The sequence below is a fragment of the Falco punctatus genome, assembly GCF_963210335.1.
Source record: "Falco punctatus genome assembly, chromosome: Z".
Classification (NCBI taxonomy): domain Eukaryota; kingdom Metazoa; phylum Chordata; class Aves; order Falconiformes; family Falconidae; genus Falco; species Falco punctatus.
In genome coordinates, this window is record NC_137586.1 from 66,375,118 (window position 1) to 66,397,598 (window position 22,481).

General features: G+C 39.4%; 1 protein-coding gene across 1 annotated transcript in view; it reads right to left on the bottom strand.

The window, feature by feature from the left end:
- HSD17B4 (hydroxysteroid 17-beta dehydrogenase 4) overlaps window positions 1–22,204 on the bottom strand; it is a 68,127-nt gene extending 45,923 nt beyond the window's left edge. The window contains exons 1-11 of the mRNA XM_080370922.1: window positions 22,048–22,204; window positions 19,046–19,099; window positions 15,425–15,532; window positions 14,843–14,902; window positions 13,719–13,740; window positions 13,558–13,604; window positions 12,703–12,787; window positions 9,648–9,835; window positions 7,143–7,234; window positions 6,505–6,529; window positions 4,759–4,887 (exon numbers count right to left, since the gene is read on the bottom strand). Coding sequence (XP_080227048.1) covers window positions 4,759–4,887; window positions 6,505–6,529; window positions 7,143–7,234; window positions 9,648–9,835; window positions 12,703–12,787; window positions 13,558–13,604; window positions 13,719–13,740; window positions 14,843–14,902; window positions 15,425–15,532; window positions 19,046–19,099; window positions 22,048–22,105 — 868 coding nt within the window. The 5' untranslated portion in view covers window positions 22,106–22,204. The remainder of the gene's footprint in view (window positions 1–4,758; window positions 4,888–6,504; window positions 6,530–7,142; window positions 7,235–9,647; window positions 9,836–12,702; window positions 12,788–13,557; window positions 13,605–13,718; window positions 13,741–14,842; window positions 14,903–15,424; window positions 15,533–19,045; window positions 19,100–22,047) is intronic.
- Between the last annotated feature and the right edge of the window lie 277 nt (window positions 22,205–22,481).

Here is a 22,481-nt window from a genome sequence, read left to right on the forward strand (position 1 = left end):
GCACTACATGAATTTTCAGTCATGTAAACACGTAAGGATGCCTGAAATTAACGCTTCAGCAGTAGACTTAGCGTGACAATTTGAACTTTTCAATACATGACTCTACAAGCTGAGTAAGGTTCTCACAAGATCCAAGAAAGAGCTCAAAGGGTATAATTTTGGCAGAAACAAACCCAGCAGGAATGCATTTCATTAATATAATTAGTTTTAATATTGGTTTGGGATATTTTTTAAGTTGTTACACTGTCAGTGAACTCTGAAATCTTAAATGTCCACTACCCCAGCGTGGGCTGCTATTACAGAGCAGTTGATTAGCAGACAGCAGGGAAAGATTAACCCGAAAAGCAAAGGCTGAGAACAGTCATGACAAAGTCTGCCTCCTTCCAAAAGTATTCTTCTTAACTTTCCAGTTAGGGAACACTGCACGTGAACCACATCCCTTAACTACGGAGGAAACAGCACCAGTATTTTAACCCTTTTTAAACACATATGAAAGTTGAAATTGAAGCTGGAACAGTTTTCTTCTAATACACTTTTTCTTTATATACATATGAAGTGTACATACATACATACACACCTATGTGTTTTATATTCATTTCCTCTATACTAGAGATAAGCTTTTGAAATGTGCCAAAAGTCACCCACTGAGAATACTCAAGTTGTTTTCTGTACCTAGACAGCTTCTAAGATAATTTAAAATGGATGTGAATTTTGACACATTTTACAGATTACAGCAGATTACAGACCTCTAAAATACTAGATTTACCTGAAACTGTCTCATATCTTCACAATTTAGGAGGAAATCAAGACAGAGAGCTATTGCCTCATATAGGTGACAGACTTAATTAATTCTGTTTTCCTAGATAACAAGTGAACATACTAACCCATGCAATTACATACTACAGAATACAATCTGCAAGACAGGGATGGTTGACTTCCACATATGTCACAAGACAATTTGATTTCTCCCTTTGTGCAACAGGAAGAACTGGATGAGGACATGAGCAAATTGTGCACTGTGGAGGCAAGGGCTACTGTATCTCACTTTGTCTGAGAGGGAATAAGGGGAGATAACAAGCCGATGTGCTGTGCAGTGTGCAACTGTGACATACTGCACATGCACATTCAGATGCTTCTGTATCACATTTAATTTGGTCTTCCTGGTTATGCACAGGCAGAGGAGCCCAGGACCTCTCAGTATCTCAAAACACTGAATCATGCTACCATGACAAATATGTCAGCTCACTAGATTCAGCTGCAAATCTGAGCCCGAGCAATTTTTTTCTAGTTCTAGTCAAGCCAAGTCACATTATTCTGCAATTGTTACTGCCTAAGGGCATACAGGGAGCTGGTTACAATGACTTGCTGATGGTACACTGGAAGTTGATTCCAGGACCTAACTTTAAGGCTCTGATCATGCCCTGCACATCTTGAAAGATTTCCAGCTTGTTCTGAAGTGGTATAAAGTACACTGAAACTATTATTTCCGTTTAATCATTAGTAAGAAAATACCATCATTGTGCAAATTAAGAAAGCTCTAACGCATAAGTCACTGCAGATTCACTACTGCCTCAGGGGCAGCAACATTTTCGTGTTAAGTAGATGGTTACCTTTCACTCCAAGTAAAAGGAATACAGAAGAATACTCGCCAGCAAAACTACATCTTCCACTTCAACTTCCTAAGGCCCAAATTGTCACATAGCTTCTTCAAAAAAAGAAGTCTGTTCTCAGATTCTTCTGTTGTTGAAAATGGTATCATGTAGTGAATGTACAAGTAACCGTATTTTTTGATAGTTTAACAGGATTGTACCTGAAATTGTGTGAGAGTACAGTGGAACTGCCAGAACTTCTCCAAGTACATTAAGGACTAAGCCTGTAAAGCTTATGGAATAACTACAAAGAACATTAAAAGACACTTAAGGTGTTGAAAGGAAAGTGAAAAGGCAAGCACAGTCAGTTACACAGACTGTGTCACACAGCTTAAGAGGTAAGGGGAGGAGTCTGGACAGAAGACTGGACTGCACAATGAGCAGATGTTTGTCTAGGAAGAGGTTGGGTAACTACCCAGAAAGACTGCTTTACCAAGCACATTATCATGATACCTGAGAAACTTCAGTGAGTTACAGAATTAGCATCAATTGCCAAATCAAGTGACAATTAACTATTTCCTATTAATTAAAATTGCACAAACCCTACAAAACCATATTCTGGTACATAAGTATGAGTTTTCTAGCTTGATTTAGTTTCTGTGCCAAGAGAACAAGTAAAGTTTACAAACTGAAGAAGCGCTTCAAAAAAAGGTCAAAAAAAAGGCATAAAGAAAAATTTGGATCTTTTTACTTAAACTGGTTTTAAGAAAAATAATTCAATGTTTTCATTTCTTAAAAGGCCATCACTAAAATGTAAAGATGAGACAGTACTTCCATTTAGTCTTCAAGAGTTTCAGCATCTCCAGCAACCCTACCTTGGCTAAAATACAGAACCATGAACATGCTCTAGTTAAACATCAAATGAGTGCTTTGCTAGGCAGTCTCTAAATGCATGATCATGCAGATATCAGGCATTTATTTAAGAGAACAACTTCCCACTATGCTTGCAAAAAAGAGTTCTAAGCAAAATAATAAAAAAAAAGTACATGAATCCAAGTATTCAGTTACGTATGATTGTTACACACACAACAAAAATTACCTTTAAAAAAACACCAAACTAACCAACAGATTACACTCCTACTTTTTTGTAGTCTAGAATGAATAAAGTCAAACTGATCTCATCAGTATGCCCAAATTATGAAACAAGATTAACAACGCTGATTATGAAATCTTCTACTATACTGCATGCAAATACTTTATATAATTGGTATTTTTTTATAATTACACATAATGGTTAGTACATGATTCCTCTTCACAGCACCCAATTACTTTAATGATTTATTCTGGGAGAGTTTTACCTTGCAGATATTTGGTATTGTATCTTTAAATTTTTAATGCAAGTACTCTAATTATTTCTTCTTATTTAACAGATTAATACCTTCAGGCAACAAAGTGGAGGGTTTGGCCGTAGAAAACACTTCTAACATAGAGGTGAAAATTCTATTCAGCTATACTTCTTTAGAATTTTCCTCAACCCTTCTGCTGATTCTCACATGCAACAAATTAATGAAAGCATTTTCATTTAGCCTGGCAGTCTCTCTGGATTGATGCAATTGAAAGAAAGATGCTGTATTTTCACCAAGTTCACAACAAAACAGAAGCTAAGGTAAGTACACTGCATGGGAGACTCATGTAGTATTTATAATTTCCTGACTGTAGAAACCTGCTATGTTGTATTGTAAGCACATTTACTTCTGAAATCCAAAATCTTGTCAATTTTTTTCTCCCAATAGCATCAAGAGGCAGATGTGGAATATCACATGCAATGCTGATGCAACTTTTAAAAGAAACTCCCATCTACAACTTCCCCCCCCCCCAACATTTTTCTGCTAGCAAGCCATAAAAATAACATTGTACATGCAACAGGCTGGAGAACAGATCAGAAGCTATAAAGCTGAAATTACGTTGTCACAAATACCATTCCATAGCAGGACAGAGAACGTTTATAAACAGACAGACATTTGGAAATAGGATAACTGCAAGCCAAGGATCAGTGAAAACAGTCAATAAGATGATATAGAACTGGTTTATGGCTGGTTACACTCCTCCACCAAGATCTGAGGGAAAGGACGTAAGAGTGTCCTACTCTGGTTTTAGTTTTGGGATCTAAATACATATGCCTAAGGTTTTAATGAAATGGCCTAATGGATTTAAGCACCAACAGCTTAAACATATCTACTGTGTAAGTACCTTTGAAATTCAACTGGGATTGTACATAAGGATGCCTCTTTCCCTCCTCACCCAAATACTTCAATGCTGGCATTTCCTAATTTGTCAAATACTCAATCTTTGACCTAAAAAACAACTTGCTTTGATCTAAATAACCACACGCATAATAAAAAAACAATTATCAGTGATACTAACTCACACAAACTAATGGAAACATCTTCAGAAATGTTGGAAAGAAGTCAGAAAAATTAGTCTCTATGGTTCACTAAGGAATTATGACAACTATTAATCTAAATAAAGAGAGACATAAAAAAACAAAGAGAAAGTTTGGAAGATGGAAGAGAAGCAAGTACAGTAGCAGAAAAGATCAGAGTAATTTTGGAAAGGGGCCAGGGGGGTGGGGGGGGAGAGGAAGGAATAAAGAAAGTACACAAAGCATTGGAACAGACAGTCATCTTGGTCACCAGCCAAGGAGGTGATGTTACTCAGGAACACAAGGCATCAAGGAAGAACTTCTTTGCTGTGCTATACCAAATGACTTAACCAGAGAGCTTTTTGGTATGGAAATGTCTACAAAAAACAAGATTAGATGACCTAAAGGAAATACAATCTATTACAATAGTACTACCCGTTTGTAGGCGCAATCAAATAAAACACTACCATTAATCTGGCTGCAATACATAAAATAATAGTGATGTTGCTTCCCTAAAAACTCTTACGAAAGATAAAACTGTCTTAATTCTACATGTTAGAACACAAAAGGTTCCTTGAAAAGATCTGACTGTATTGAAACAGTATATGTTTAATATCACTCGTTTACAAAAGAATTCACTGGTTCCATAGACTTTTGAAGTAAAGTTTCAGCAAATGTCTGACAAGAAAGCATTCTCTTCTAATCTTTACTGGCCCAAACTATCCACATCATCAAAGTCTCCTTTACCTTGGATACTTCGGGGTTTGCTGGCGTTATCAAAGTCACAGACCTTCTCCCACTTATCTCTCACAGCTTCAGGTGTCATTGGCTGATTCTTTCCTCTGACAATAGCACCCAAGGATCGCTCCCAGCGTACTAATGGGAAACATGAGCCAGAGTTAAAGTAACAAAGAAAAAACCTTTTAGTTTCTTTATATGACTTTCATCTAGGCCACTACTTTCAAGACAGTGCAAGAAAGGAAAGGTTTTAAGTACTTCAGTTTAACTCACTGGTATAACTTCAGGTGGGACTAAAAGGGCTCACTGCTTTTAACTAACATTTAGAAAAGGAATAGCACTGGGTTTACATTTCATTAAAGCCATAAGAGACTAATTCCCCTCTGAAAATATTACAGCAGTTTTAGGATTCTTTCTAGTGAAAAGCTTTAGCTAGTATCTGTCTACAAACATCCTTTTCTGACATGATTTTGGCTACTAATGCTTAGGAATCTTCTGAAAGCCTACAAAAACTATAGGGAAAATGTGAAAACCACTTTTTATCTATTAAAGAATGTTAATACCAGTAGCCAAAATCACCAAATGGCCCCTGAAGTTGTATTTCAATACTGTAACTTCAGAGAAACGCGTAAGGCTAATGTGAAATTGGTTCTGGGAGGATACAAACTTCTTGGATTGCATCTAATCTTTGTTATATTGGGTTTGCTCTTCATTAGCAAGAGACAATGAATAAGGTCATACTGGTACTTCAAAGACTTGAACAGTCACCATTATAAATGATGAAAAATGGTATTTTCTTTTGGCCAAAGACGAGAAGCCACAAATTTTCAGCTGTACTAAAAAATCAACATTTTGTGAAGGGCAGCAAGACATTTTATGCCGCTGCCCCAATTTGTTTCATCTGTCTAATACACTACCTGGGGAAAGCTATTCCAGTGCCACCAGAATATTCACAGTTAGTTAGAAATGTACAAAATCTTTATCAAGTGGTGGAAAAAAGATGTTCTGGAAAAAGAGGGAACACTTCTTGAATTAATGACCCTACTTCCAACCCACTGGTGATATTCACATAGGCTGAAAAGTCCTTGAACAGTTCAGGAAAATAACACCGGTATTAATTTCAACATATTCAGGAGAAAAAGTTAAGACATTTCACACAATGGATTAAGTTTTCCATCTCGCAAGCCCTCAGTGTTGCCTGCAAGTTTTCTTCATGTTCATATTTAAGCTAGTTACTGGAGTCACTCCAAGAAAATACTTAGCTAGCATAGCTTCTGGTTATTAAGAAGGCGAATTGTCTCAACATGCTAATGCCTATCACTGCTATTTTATAGAAGTACAAATAAAGGTGGAAAGTAACTAAAAAGTAGACTGTTTACTTGTGCTACTTTCATACTACAATGAATTAAAGTTATCAAAAAAAGGCAGCAATGCATACTTAGTGCCAAAAACGGAGATTATTCTTGATTTCAATTATACCCTCAGGACCCAAGAGGTAAAGTTATTTGAGCATATATTCAATTACTATTAGCTCAAAGGGAAAACAAAGCACATACCTAAGTTACCAGCTCCCCCACGCATAGTGAAATTTGTGACTTTTACTTAAAATAAGGAGTCTCTCAGAACCCTAGGCTTTTGCTAACCTTCTCTCCCTAAATAAAAATATCTTGAGCAGTGGGTAACTGCAAAGACTATTTGCACACTTTTGTTGTCAATTCAAAAAACAAAATCAATCCTGCAACACAAAGTACTTACATTTTCCAATCCATCCAGCTCCCACCTGCCAAGGAAAAAAAGAAAACACCACCATTGGCTTACCATATCACAAAGCAAACTTTTGGTAATGTAGGGACCCAAAAATATACTTCAGAACAAACCAAAGATTATAACAAAATCTCTGAACACTGCTGGTTGTATTTAGCAGTTCAGTTAAGCACTGGAACATGGGCAACATAAAACGCCAACAAGATAACAGCTTCCATCCAATATGAGCTATCAGTTTGATGACAATACTTGTAATGTACTCCATAACCAAGTAATTTATCGTTCCTGAAAGTTGCTTTCTGCATTTGAATGATTTACAAAACAAAAACTTCTGAAGTAGTGGCTTTGGTACCTTTTCAAACTTAGAAATGTACAGTAAGAATTGTAACAATCAAATCAGTAGTATTTTGAGCACACACCAGAATCTGACAAGGTTGTTACTGCCTGATGTACCTGCCATATACAGGGTCAACATTTCTTTTGCCTATGCCGAATATGTAGTACCTCACATGATAATTCAGTTTCAGCAAAGAGGTTTATGGCTGGACATGCTAAAGCAAATTATTGATTTCAGGGAACAGCGTAAAGGGAGGGAAAAAGGAGAAAGAAAGAGAAAATAAAACAATTACCTCAAACAGACTGCCATTCTCCAAACAGCTCTCATGGCAAAGCCAAACAACTAAGGGAGCAACATACTCTGGTTTGAAGGCATCGACCAGATCTAGAACAAATTGAAGAAGGGAATCACAAAATAGAAGTACTGTGTGATCTCACCGAATTGTTCTTACTCAAACACCTTCTGATGAAGAGCGGAGCCAGGAAGAACTTAACCAACAGCATTCTGCCATGAAAAGAAAGGGCAAATTAAACATTTGAAGTTTCATTAAATACGAACAGCTTGTGAGATGTGTGTATGCCTCCAAACCTAATCACCGGTTCTCACCAGACACATGAAAGACCATCTTATCTGTTGGGAACACCATCATGTACAGACTGCAAAGCCAGGTACCTTCCTAAATTTCCATCCAACAAGCAGCCTGAAACAAGGACAAGCCAGCTAGACATAATCCTGATGAAGATGTATCTGAGCAATTTCCCTTTTAATCTGCTAGTCAGTTATAAAGAAAAGATAGTACAAAAAGAATTGCAGCAGCTGAATATTTGAGAAACTTCCCATTTGGAAACATTGATATTTCCAAATGAGATACTGGGAATTATCAGTCCTGCTAAATTTATATATCAATTGTATTTTGACATTTTCATTGTTATCTGGCACAAGAGAAAACTATCTGAAAATGGAGATATTGTCATGGAGCAGAGCACGGTTGTCCAGGCAGCTCTTACCACATATTCTATCCCCTGTCTGAAAAGAAAAAACAACTTTGTTTAGTTTTCTTTTTCAGCTTTTAGAATATTATTCTTTCAAAAGCAATAGATACATAGCTGTTCCTCAGCTAAAGGTCAGCAAGCATTTTCAGACACACCTTGACAGATGAAGAGCTAGCAAAGTTGAGCATTACAGGTACTTCTTCAATAGCGAAGCTGAAGTAACAGAAGTTCCTTTCTAGAAGTTCCCCAAAGGTAAAAGGAAACTGAACTCCCATTTAATATGGCATCTTTTAAGTGCCTAACAAAAGCCTTAGGCTTTTCTAAAGTATTCCACTTCATGCCACATACCACTTAGTCTCAAAAATTAGCGCTAGACTGCTATCACTTATGCTATTAATCCACTGTTGAATTAAGAAATACATGGCAGAATTTAAAAAAAAGATACACAAAAGATGCAAACTACATATAGAGTTCTAGCAAGAACATCAGTAAGTGGGCCAAGCTGAACATACGAAACTCTGGCAGTGCTAAAGCACAGGTGTGTGCAGACACCTAAAGATAAACAGGAAAGTACTGATAATTTGATACAAGATATGAAAATGTTTTTGAAGTTCTGGTGTCCAAACCTTTTAAGAGTATTTGAAAATACTGGACAGGGAGGGAAGGAGAAAGGTAAAAAACAAATGATCAGAGCTGTAACTCTCATAGGGAGACCAAAGGATCTCACTCGTCTTAAAATGACAAGAAAGAAAATCAGCAGGTGGTTTTATCACTGTACAGAAATATCTTCAGGAACTTCCAGCTACTAAACTCCACTTTATGCTTCAGGAACTCATGGCTGGAAGTTTAATGTATTTGAGTCTTCTGTTGGTATGTTCAATTAAATCCCTGGAACCTACAACCCAAAGAGGTGCTAGATTTCCTGATCACTTGGATTATTTAGACCAAAGCCAGGACGCTATACACAGAACATACTTAGAAAAACAAAATTATGCATTCAACCTATGCATAACTGTATAAAATATATTACTCTTCAATATTTTGTGTATCAGTCTGATTAACATAATGACTCCCCTGGCTTTGAAAACTGCCTATCACTATGGAAAAGAAAGGCAGGAGGGAAATGAAATCGGCTGATTGTAGAAGACTTTCAGAGGGCAAATAGAACAGGCTTCCTTTTGCAAATTCTTTTTGTTTCTTCTGGTCATTTGCCAAAGTAGTCACTCTATCCTAAATTTACACTTCACACACAGCTTTCTCCTACAACGTTCTTTATACTGACTTTCCAATGCAGTGCACTGTTAAAAACCTGTTCAAGCATTCAAAGATTAGTAATTGTGCAATAAAGAAAATGATAATGTATTAGGCAACTCAGTTCATTATCATCTCCCACTGATCATGAAATGAAGAAGTACATACATGACATGTTGTGCAAAAAATGGTATTTTGCAACTCGACAATATTACAAGTGCAGACACTTTATGCACATACTTGATACCACATCTCATGAAACAAATAAGCCTTTCCACTGCGTAGATGGATCTTAGAAGAGACTGTAATTAAAGAGCTTTGCTACATGAAATTGTTTTTGTGAATTACAAAAATTGCTCTTAACTTGTGGCAGAAATTCAGAATTCTTTACAACAGAAAAAGTAAGTTGACAGGTCAGAGACAAAAAGACAGTAGAAATAATGAATTAGCAGTGTATGAATTGTAAAGGATTTGCATCTTCTAAGAGATGAGAAAGTTAGCTGTGCTTCAGTTCACTGAAAAATGTCAGTACACGTAGAACTTAAATGTTTCACCTTGTGGCATGACAGTCTGGGTCAGTCTGGATCCAGCAGTAGGAGCAATTGTGTTGCAGTGGATGTTATACTTCCGACCTTCAATTGCAATTGTGTTTGCAAGACCCAAAAGGCCAAGTTTTGCAGCACTGTAGTTTGCCTGACCAAAGTTTCCATATATTCCAGCAGCTGAAGAAGTCATAATTATTCTTAAGACAGGGGAGAAGAGAGAAAAAAAATTCAATTATTTCTTCAAGTTGTTTAATTCTACACAAAACATTTTCCAGCTTTCACATTACAGTCTCTGTATTCCACAAAACAAAAGCCTGCAAGTAAGAAAACGTTGTCTGTTGTTTTCACTAAAAAAGATGGGTTTTTTATATTTGATTGATAGCAAACACCTCACAAATCCTGAAGCGTTGTCATGGTAGCAGAAAACTAACAAAGTCATGAGTCTTTTTGAGTCATACTACAAAACTAAAATAGACATTTTATGACAACAGGGTATGGCATAGAGAAAAGTATTTTCGTTTCATGTTCTAACTGCACTTCAAGGGGCATTATTCTTATAAATAACAAATAGCTTCAGCAGTCAGAAGAAAATTATTTTATTGAAAATTACTTCACCTTAATATCTGCCCGGTAATATGTAAAGATGCATTCTTACAGAATTCACATTCAAAGAATCCTAATGTGCGTTAAACACACGAAGGAAGAAGACAGCAAAGTCTTCCCTTTTGCTGTCCCCTAATATTATTGCTGTGGAGATGACTGAACTGCTCTCAAGAAAGCTCTAAAACCACTGCAGTGCATAGCTGGTTTGAGGCAAGAGAACACTGTGCAGCATGTCTTCTCATAAATTGGAATTCAGAGAGAAGGGTCTACACCTTCACTTTTAAAGCCTTATCAGAATCTGTTCCAATCTACTGTAAACACACTGCGTAGCTGGGATCAAAATCTGTATCATTTTTATTTATTCACCTCAATTTGACTCCTTGTTGCCACCTTCTTCATCCTAATATGAGTAGACAGCCAACCACTAGAACACCCCTTCATCATCACTGGTTAGTTAGCCTCCCCTTGCCTATTTGACAACCCTCCTAATTCTCCTCCCCACCACGGGAGCCCTAGAAACAAAATGCTCAACTACTAAAAATACGCTAATAGTTTATGAAAACATTGGTCTTATAAACCAAAGAATGAAGACGGCACCTCTTCTTCGAGCTTTCCTCTTCCTTTACCCACCCCCACCAGCCAAGGCTGGCATTTCTGCACCAGATTACCTCCTAACCCTAATCCAAAACACCCCACACCCACAAAAAAGACACATTAAACCCAGATTCCCCTACCTGCCCCCATCCCCTGATGTATAATATTGCATTCACCTACTTACCCCATTACATCACAACTCACTTAAGCAACACATCTGATGCATGCCTAAGTACATTCCCGTGCAATCAGGCATATCCTCTCTCATGTGCTCCACTTTCAAGGCATAATCGAGCAATGGCACACCAAATACCTCCCCTCCCCTGACCTAAAACTTATAACCATGATAAGTTATACACTACTGACTCTGCTGGATATGACAGTGCTCCAAACCATATTCTGATCATAATACCTCTATTCCATCCCACCAGGCCGAGTTTGGGTATCAGGTTACCTATTAATTGTCCTTCTCACATGAAATCCACATCTGCCATGGCATATAAGGCTCTACATGTCTAACTTCAGGATCATTCTTTTCCTCTACACCCTTAGCACAACTTGCTCTTTTGCACCTCTGGTTCCTCTGCCAGGGCCATACCTTAACTATTCCCTAAACCTTGTCTTTCAATGAGTCATGTGGTAGGTGATTTATCAACTCTTCAGTCCATGATTGTGACATTTCCTAGTTTTAGCATTTTTGGTTCCCTTTTGGGTGGGGGCAGCTTCAGGCAGCCCCTCCAGTGCACCGGGTAAATACAATCTATGAACTGAGCATACAGTGGCTGGTGGCCTGATTTTGGTCCTCAGGAACTACTGAACAAGACAGCTGAAGTATATGAGGAATCATCTTGACACTGATGCACTTCGGTTTCCATTTATTTATGGTGTGTCCACTTCGTTCATGTTGCTATTTGATGAATGCTTGTAGGACATAATACTGACAATAACACAATGGATTAATCTAGATAGAGATATGTGTTACAAGTACTGGTTCAATATGATCATGATGAAGAAAGCTACAAAAGCTGTATAAAGCAGGCATTTTGTAGATGGCACATGTCTATACATAAAACTGCAGAAGCACCCACTGGCACTGTTATCTGAGCAAATACAGAAAAGGAACCAAGGGAAGCGTTTTCCTAAATGGATGCAACTCTTACACTTTAGCCGTAAATTCTGCCTACGGATCTCCTCCTCTACCCCTACAGTTCAGTTACGTGGATGAGAACGTCAGTCAGTTTGGTCACAGAATGACAAAGAAGATCATACAGCTTTCAACATCTGGGTATAGCTATTAAGATTAATTTAATCATGTCAGTGTTTCGGTAAGGAAAAACAACAGAAGTGAAAAAACTTAAAAGGTCTGAACTCACTGCACTCTGTCAGTTTACAGTAACACAAACAAAAACAGCCTAGAAACATTTCCACAGCTTCTAAGACAAGTACCTTTGTCCAAAGGGGAAAAAAAAATAAATCCAAACCCAACCCCAAACAAAAAAGCCAAGATCCACAAGCAGAACCGCAGGTACCTGTCATTTGAATAGTAACGAGGAGGAGAAGAATCCCTCAGGTTTGCAGTAACATACAAGTAACAAACATTTCTAACCAGTCCTCATGAAAAGATATGGTAAGTTCCATAAAGACAGCTCCTGTCTGCAGCATTTGCATCTACATGGAAAAAATCTTTTCAACATTTGGCTGGAGAGGCACATAAGGGGGCAGAACTCAGAAGGGTTTACATATTTGGACTGATTTTATTTCATCTCAGTAGTAGTGAAAGAAAAGGATGCAAAACTTCTCCTTCACTGTCAAGACATGCTTCAAACTGTTATACCCTACTGAAAAACGAAAAAAGACAAACTTTTACCTGCCAAATTTCTGATTTTTCATATGATTCCATGCAGCTCGGGTGACAAGGAATGATCCCCGCAAATGAATTCTATGAATTATATCTAGGAAAAAAGTAATGTTGGTTTAGTAATTTCAGGACTTTGTCTCTCAACCTGAAATACACCACTTTTTTTTCCACGTGACAAAAACATCACTCTCTTCACACTAAACTATTACTAAAAAAGTAGAGGGCTTTTTTATCATTATTATTTTCTTATAGATCATTTTGAAGTGCTTGCTTGAACATACATTGATTATCTCTCCTGCCTCGTGGTTGGGGCTCTCCCGTACAGAGCTGACAAGCACTCAAAATTCCTGTACTTAAGCACAGCCAAATAAAGACTACAGAAGCTAGTCCATCTTTGCAAAAGTCTGCTCAACTGGCTTATCATCACCTACCATCTCACTGAAGGCTCCCTCAGTTCTTCTGTCCCTTGGCACACCAGCTTTCTTTCCCTCTGTTGTTAGTTCTGGGTCTTTCAAGCCTGTTTAGTATTCAGCCAGTCAGTGCTGGTGTTAGGAATATGTTGTCCTCACAAAAACTATTATGTGTGCTTCACATGGCTCTTTTTTGTATTCCACTCAGCAACAAGGAGCGGCAGCTAGAGCTTTTCTTCCCCTTTGTAACTACATATACCTACCATGCATTGCAGCACAGATCTGGTTTGCAAGCTGAACACAAGCATGTTATCACTAAGCTTTCAGGGCAAAGGATAATTCTCTAATCTGGCACAGACAGCCTTCCCCACCTTCTCTTCTTCCTTGTACCAATGGGAAGGATGTACTTTTCATCTCTCCCGCAGAAAGTACATTTTTGAGTTTGTCAACTCACCCCAATCTTCATTACTTATCCGAACAAATGAACGGTCTCTTAAGATCCTAAAAAGCATAATCAAAAAAACAAAACAAAATAAACAAGCAAAAGATGGACAGCTGTTTACAGCAAAGTGACAGCCCACAATCAAACATGAAAAAATCATTAGGTTTACTCACCCAGCATTGTTTATAACAATATCTGCAAAAAAAAATAAGATTGCACTAATAAAGTACAAGCTTGTTTCTATTCTTCTCCCACTTCTAAAAATATATAGAGACAAGAACACTGTATACATATATCTTATTATTATTCTATAGCTCCTTGACCCAAATGGTGGAACTCTACCATTGGACAATAATTACAAGACAAACTACTTCAGTAGAGGCAAGTCTCAGCTTGCTAATAGAACAAAGCCTGACAGGGAAGTATAGCTGAGAAGTGCTGGCCACCTAGAGCACAATACCTGCAAGATGCAGCCACCCTGCACAGTTCTGCAGCTTGCTTTGAATTCCAGAGTGCTCCTAACTACACAGTTTGCGCCACCATCTTTGTTGCAGTACACCCAAATGATAACTGGAAGAACCACAGAGTCACAGAGCCGCTAAAGCGACCATAACAATTTTTTGTCAAATATTTAATTTGGTTCCTGTTGGCTTTGACCATGTGTACTTTCAGCCATTTAACCCTGAGTTAAAAATCACATAAACTTCACAATTAAACAGTGGCGAATATATAGTAAAGAGGAACATTCCCTGTTAGATAAAATAGCTCAAGCTTTTTTTTTATTTGTGTTAAATCATTTTGATCTTCACATAGACAAAAGAGCTTCCAAAACACTACAGAGAATCTTCTGACTCTTCAGCAACATTATTTATCCTAATTTTAAGCAGCTCATTATAATACTTGATTACTTGTGCTTTAGGACAGAAATTGTTAATCATTACTGAACTATCAGAATTCTGAAGGACACGAAAAGAAGAATCACATATTAAGCTTTAAACTTCCACTAAAAAATTCCAAAAAAGACAGAGAAGTTGTCCATTCCAATTTAAAGTGGAAAGTCCTGATTTAGGTTTCAATGACTAAAGGCATCAAGGGTTACAGTTCTACTATGGTCACACTGTCTTCATACACTTGTCAATTACATTGTTTATAATGGCTCTGCATTTGCACTTCATACACTTGTCAATTACATTGTTTATAATGGCTCTGCACTTGCACTTCATACACTTGTCAATTACATTGTTTATAATGGCTCTGCACTTGCAAACAAGTTCCAACAAGAATTAAGTAACTGTACCTATCCTCCCAAAAGCTTCAAGTGCTGTCTTCACAAGCTTTTCACCATCTTCCACCGAATCTGTAGGAAAAAAGTGTGAATTTTCAAGTAAAATTAACTGGATACACTGCAATTCCAGGGTATTAACAACTAATTCCATGGAGCTAAGAAAAATAAATTGTGTACAACCCCAATATAAAAGAAATTCAAATGCAGCCATTATTTGCATGTGGCCTAAAGCAAATCCCACACAGTAAGTCTAAATGGCATAATGTTTGCCATTGCAAGAAAGACAAGAAGCAAACCAAGTATCATCCATTCCCATTTTGCCTCTAACAACTGCAGACAGACAGTTCCTTAGTATTTCAATGTTTAGAAACTATATGAAAAGGTAACTACTAGATGAGTTTAAATTAAAAAAGCAATTTATGCACTTGCTTTTAGCATCTCTGTCTCCCTACTCCACATTACATTACACCTATTTAATTTATATGACATTGGCAAGCTGGCAGTAGTCCTTTATTAAGCAGTGTCAACTCTTCATTCAGCAGGTCCACTATTCCTACAGATAAAGCATTGCACTAGTCTGGAAAAATAACATACCATAATTGGGTACTGCTTTTCCTCCTTTTGCTCTGATTTCGTCAACAACTTTGTCAGCCGCTGAGATGCTCTTGCCATATCCCTTGAAATCACTTCCAAGATCATTCACTGTGCATCACAAAGAAAGGAATTTTTTCTTGTTAACACTCAGACTTCATGGTCTTTCCTTATCTTATTATCACAGTGAAGGTCATAAGGACTACTAATAAAACCCAACGCATCTGGATCCTACTGAGAATCTCCCATGATTTAAGAACAGTAAGTCATACTATTATTTTTTCTTAAAAAAGTAGTACGATACAGTATCTCTTTTTAAAATAACAAGGGAAACAACATTGGGTTTTTTCCCCCTCTCTCCAAAATACATTCAACTTGCTTGCCTTGCCCAGCACACCCCTCCAATTGTGTTACTGTAGCTCAGAGATTAAGATCAGGACTACATATCAATCACAGGTGATTAATTCTGGTCTCCTGTCAAACTGTTTTAGCTACTGCATGAACCGTAAACAAGACTGAGAAGACTTTGTTCCTGTTTAATAGAGTAGCTGAAATGTTACTAGTAAAATTCCCTATAGAACAGATCAAGGAACCTGAAAAAAGGGAAAAGAGCCTGTTCTGGAGCTTCAGATCCTGCTCCAGTGGGAAAAGAGGTCCATCTGACATAGATGGCTGTTTTGCTCCCAGGCTGCTCTCCATACTGGGACAGGCATCATTAGTGGTAGCTGCATCGTATCATCACCACAGTCTGCTGCATTGTGGTATTTGCATGTCCCACAGTTTCATGGAATTCATCACAGGAACAAAAACACCCCAAAAAAATCCATACACACATTATATTTTGACAAAAGATGTAAAAAAATGGTAAGAAGTATGTTTAAATGGGTGCCAAATGAAACTGTAAGAAAACCAGAACTGACTGACCATTTACCAGCAACACTGGTATTTTGCTATGAAGTCTTTTGCTGTGGTAAACTCCAGCTTTGTGCCCACCAACTTTTTGAAGCCCTCAAGAAGCCAGCCATAGTGAAATCCACAAAATAAGCAAGATATTCTTGCTGGTCTTGATGACAAACAGCAACTGCAAGTCTGCTGTATCAAAGGAATAAACCAATATTGTGCCCTTTTTCTTTTTTTTTTTTTTTTTTTGTTTTTTTAAAAAGGGAAGAAAAAAAAGAAAACTCTCCATGTGAAAGGGAACATAGCTTCATTGCTTGCAGAACACATGACACAATCATTCTCCATTACTCAGACCAAGAAAATCTCATCTGGACTCCTGTATTCAATTTTTGTGTGCAGCACTTCAAAAGAAATGCAAGAAGACTGCAGAAAATCCATACGAGTAAATGAAAATGCCAAAGCCCAGAAGTGAACCATGTAAAGAATACAAACCAAACCAAAGAACCACCTAGTCTGAAGTAGGAAGAATTAAGACAGAACACGACGATATGCTCAAGTACATTAACAGACTGATGCAAAAGGAAGAGACAAAAATCTCCACACTAATAGATCATTATCTGACAGTTTCAACATGCCGCTAGCACAATTCAGGTGAAATATTAAGGAAAATTTCCAAGTTTAGTTAAGCATTAGAATGGGCAACATGGGCAGACCGCTCAGTCTGCAACATCAAAGGTCTTTAACATGACATCAAAGAAAAAGGAGTCAGGAACAGCACTAGGATTTCTCATCTGTCCTGGGAAAGAAGATTAGGCAATTTTGTGGTAAAAATTTATATAAAAACATTGTTAGTCTTGTTAGGACATTACAATTCTCTACCAAAGACATGCTTCTATATGTTTAACGTTCACTTCAATAGTAATTTTCTGATAAAAAGCTTTATTAAATGTTAGGGAAAATTTCCAGAGGCAGCAAAGTACCTTAGGCTGAGTGTAGGCGCTAACAGTTGTGAAGCAAAAATGAGTACACAAGAAAGAACAGAGCTATTCTAGGACTGAAAATCGTAAATACACAGAAAGAGATGGGGAAGTAGACAGAAAAAGCTCCCATGTTGGGACCCACTAGTATTCCTCCTTCTTATAACATACCTTCATTTCCTATGTTAAAAAAAAGGGAACTTGTTTTAAAGAGACTTGCATCTTGTATCTGCTTTAGTGAAAAAAATTCAAATTTTAACACAAGTAACTTCTCAATTCTTTAAAGTGAGAATTGTAAGAGAACAAAAGTAAGAAAAATAAATACAAGTATTTAGAGGTAACCGCAAAGCACTGCTACAAGAAGGGGCAAAATGAGGTGCATTTTCCAAAGGGCAATAAGAAGTTTCCCTTACAGTCAGTTCTTAACTTACTGATTTAGCTATTGTGCAATAAGGCCACGATAAAAAGAGCATTAGCTGTGTCAGGCAATACAGCATTTCTTTCAGATTACTCTGGAAAGGCAGAACACCACTAGCTACACACAGACAATACAATTAAACATTTGGGCTGCTTATAGTGACCTAATTTTTGGTAAGAACTTGAGATGAAGTATTCATGTTCTTAGTAAATGAGGTAACTATCAAAGGTGGCAACTACCAGAAAAAAAAACTGAGATTTTTTTTTTGTCTACACACAGGCTTCGCAGTTTAACCAATAAATCAAAACCCAACAATTTTTATGAAATTTTATAAACTGAGATTGGGATTTTTACTAGAAAGCTAAAAGTCAGTGAGTGAGTTCTTGCCTGTAATCTGTTAAAAACATTTAACCTTAAACTTCTCAACAATACCTGTAAAAGTTGATTCTTAGGCAGTCAAATCATATAATCATTTTGGTTGGAAAAGACCTTAAAGATCGTTAAGTTCAACCATTAACATAGCACTGCCAAGTCCACCACTAAAACAGATCCCTAAGTGCCACATCCACACACCTTTTAAATACCCCCAGGGATTGTGACTCCACCACTTCCCTGGGCAGCCTGTTCTAGTGTTTGATGACCCTTTTGGTCAAGACCTTTTTCCTAACATCCATCCAATCTAAAAATGGCAATGCAAGCTCCTGGAGAATGTCCAAGAATATAATTTGACCTTCAGAATTAGCCTGTGATACAGCATATTGCACAGCTGAATATCCCCTGAAGAAGGTTTAACAAAATGACTGCGAAACTATCAGAAAACTTTTACTGGGAGCTATCCGGCACTGTCATTGAGACCAGATGGCTATTCTGGTTGACACACTGCAAAAAGAAACAATACAGTGTACTGTCAGCACAATTCTGTGTTTTCTGGGGGCTACTGATACTGCATAACATTCCCGCAACTTCCTTCCTGGGGAAAGGTACTAGAAGATAACACATTCACATTTTCAAATGGACATATTAAAACTTTCTGAACAGTATTCACCTAAGACAGCACCTTCTCCGGCCTCACTGTAAAGACTGGTACACATGGACGAAAGTCCAGGAAGTGATCCGATTCAAACTAGCCTTCCAGCAAAGATAAGCTCTTGGACAAATTCATTTCATAAGAAAATAAAGCTTAGAAGCAAAATTTAAATAGCAAAAGATAAAACAGAAAACCATTAAATAACAAAGGTTACTGTCTCAAAGGGCATGGACTGTTGAATGCACCTTATGTGAAAAGGCAAAGGTTATTGTCTAGATCAAGTTAGTTAAGATGAAACTTACCAACTACTGAAGCTCCTCTTTCGGCAAAAGCCAGAGCATACGCTCTGCCCAAACCTATTATAAAAAAAAGGTTAAAAAAAGAAAAACAAACTCAGTTTGTCTCCTGGATCACAACTCATGAGAAAAAGCGACACAAAAATTAATTGCTTAAAGAAAAACACACCAAATCAACACAAATACCTTGAAAGTTCAAAGTAAACTACCATTTCCCCCAGAAGTTCAAAGTTCCAGGTAAGTTCAAAACACAAAAGTAAACAAATAGATAACTGTAGATAAAACCACCAGTCAAGAGAAAAAAAATAATCCCTATTCTTACTCTTTCTTACTGCACTCAACAGAACCATCAGGGAAAGCTGTCTGCTGCAGAGTTTGTATTTGTGACAGAAAAATACATTCGTAAGGCAGAAAGTTTAATGTCTTGATGTAACCTTTAAGGAGGGGATGTTTCAAGTTAATTAATTACATTCTAAGTGAATAAGATACTTCCCTGGTTAAAGTCAGTCTTTAAGATTTGAAGAAAAAACTGAACAAAATTTAACTGCGACTGAAGATGTGCTGACAAAACCCCTCCAACTATCTGCACACAAAGAAATCACTTAATACCACAGTTAACCAGATGCATCCACAGTTTATCCATCATAACAGAAGACTAATTTTTGCCTCACATACAAGACTCTTGCACCTTTGCTCTGGCTTAGGTTCTAGGTATGTTGTACATCAGTTATTTGTTACGACAAATGATTTACAGAGATATTATCCACTGTACCAGGCAAAAGCTATTGAAATCAACGATGATGATCATTTTTTTCTTCCAAAAGAAACTGAAATTTGAATTATCAAAAGACAATCAGTCAGAAAAAAGTTTTTCAGCATCACTTTGCCCCTCACCAGAACTTTCAAAGCCAGCTCTTAAAAGAAAAAACGGGGGGGGGGGGGGGGGGGGGGGGGGGGGGGGAAAGGCAGAACTGTTTAGACTGTTTTGAAACACACAAATCTCACACCAGGAGTATCACAGGTGAGGTGCATATACATCCACTGCCTAAAGTAACCCAAGTCCAAGAAAACTTTTTTTTTGTTTTGAAAAGCCACACAACTTAGAACTGTGGCCTCCTCAAAGCCAAACAAAACCAAGACCATTCTCAATTGGCAAGCAAGGACTGCATGCCTGAGAATCAAAACTAAAAAAAAAAAAAAAAAAAAAAAAAAAGCAGCAGCTTGAATTGCTTAGACTATGATACTGCAGAACAGGCAGAAACAGAATTTCATGAGGGGTTTGCTCAAAGTGGAAAGAAGCTACTGTATTTTTAGATGCCCATGTATGTCAAAAAACAAATTAGTGATCCAGATGTTTTAGACAAATTCCAAGCTCTGATCTGTTCAGCAGCATCCAAATCAAAAATCAATGTTGACAAACCATGCTATTAGCAGTACAGTCTAACTACAGTGCTGTAAACTAAATAAAAACAAGACAAGACCTAACCTGAAGTTAACAGGGTTTCCCTTTATCCTGGTTTAATTTTTATCAACCCACTTATCAAAAAAAACTATTGTGAAATAAAACATCCAAGGACAGTTTTCTCTGTTAACAAACAGAGAGCCTGCAGTTTTTGAGCAGCCTACTACTAGAAGTACAAGGGTCACTGTACCTACTTACAACAAGCAATTTTTGCTCCATGCAGTGCTTTTTAGAAGCTTGGTTACTGTCAAAGTGTCTTTGTTTTGCTGTTACCTACGGTTTTAACCTGTTCTTTGGTGAGACTTGTTATATACAGTGAAGCATATAAACAAAGGTCTGGTAAGAGCTGAAAAGCACCATACGAAGATCTGGCCTCAATTATTCTCAGGTTTGTCACCTCCAGGTGATGCGAGTGGACTGTTCAGTGCTTTCCACGAAATCTCATATTCTTAGTCCTTCTCCACAAGACATCACATAACCCAGGCCCCCAAAATGACTCCTCTGGCTATGCGCAGCTCCACAAAAAAAAGCAAAACTTTACTGCAGGAAGGCAGAACCTTCCTAGAGGGTGGCAGAACAAGCGGCTTTAGCAGCTCATGACAACTACAAACTTTGCGCCTCCCTCATCTACTCGGCTTAGATGGTCACTGGAAGTACCAGAGAAGCTGAAGGTCAAATCATGCATCCAGAGGAAGAAGGAAAAACAAACAAACAAACCCAAAACAAAGCAAGAGAGGAAAAAAAACCCAAACCACCAAACACCAACAACCAACCCCACACTGCAACAACAAACACAAAACCATTTCTTGGCAAAACCAAGCATTCCACCGCAGAACCGCCTTCCGTCGAGAGGCCGGGCCCGCGCCCACCAACAGCACGGGCCAGCCCCGCTGCCGGGAGGCGTGTGCGTCCCCATCCCCCCGGCGGCGGGCCGCCCCCCGCAGGCAGGCAGGGCAGGCAGGGCAGGCAGCCGGCCGCGGCCGCTTTCGGCAGCGGTGCTGGCACAGTCGGGCCCCCGGCACAGCCCCGTGCCAGGGCATGCAGGCGACAAGCGTCAGTCACCAGGCCCAAGCAAAGCCGTAAGGAATTAGGGTATCAAAGCAGTACACGGAGCACAACACCCAGTACGGACCGGTGTGAAGCGGCGCGGCTCCTCCCGTGTATTTGAAGGACAGGCGCAGCACGGGGCAGCGCTACCGCGCGGACTTCCAGCAGCGCCGGGCTCAGGCCGGCAGCACGGCGGTCACCCCCGCACAGCCTCGGCGCTGCCGGGCGGGGGGCGGCACTCGGCCCGGCCTGCCCCGCGGCGGGCGCCCCTCTCCCGCCGCCGCGCCTCGCCCCGCCACGGGCTAAAACCCGTTTCCAAGGGGCGAAGCCCTCACAGAGCCCCCCGGGTCCCACCGGCGGGCACGGCGGCACCTGTCAGGGCCGAGGGCAGCGGCGCTGGCGCGGCGCCCGGCCTCCCCTAGGAACCAGCCGCCTCCTGCGGGGGGACGAACCCCCCCGCGCACCGCGCCGCGCCCCGGGACGGGACAGCGCCGCTCACCTCCTCCGGCGCCCGTCACCAGCACCACCCGGCCGTCAAACCGCAGCCCCGCCGCCATGGCTCTCCGCCGCCCCGCGCCCGACTGCGCAGCCCGCCGGCCCGGCACCGGCTGGCAGGGCAGGGCGAGGCCGCGCCGAGGGGACACGGCGCATGCGCCGCCGCCGCCCCCTGGGAAACGTAGTCTGGGCTGCGGTGTCGGCCCGGCGGCCGCGTTGGGGCTCCGGTCCCGCCCGCTCTCTGTGCTCCCGCACCTCGGCAGGCAAGGCGAGCTGCTTGTGAAATACAGGCATTGCGAAATACGGGCGGGCCTGTCTGCCCTGCTGCATGGCGGGCGCGTCGCCGCAGGTGTCTGAAGAGGCTGCAGCTAAGTAGGGTGGATCTCAAGTCAGGCAGCCTGAATGTAGACATCACGCCTCCGCTTAAAGTTGATCTTT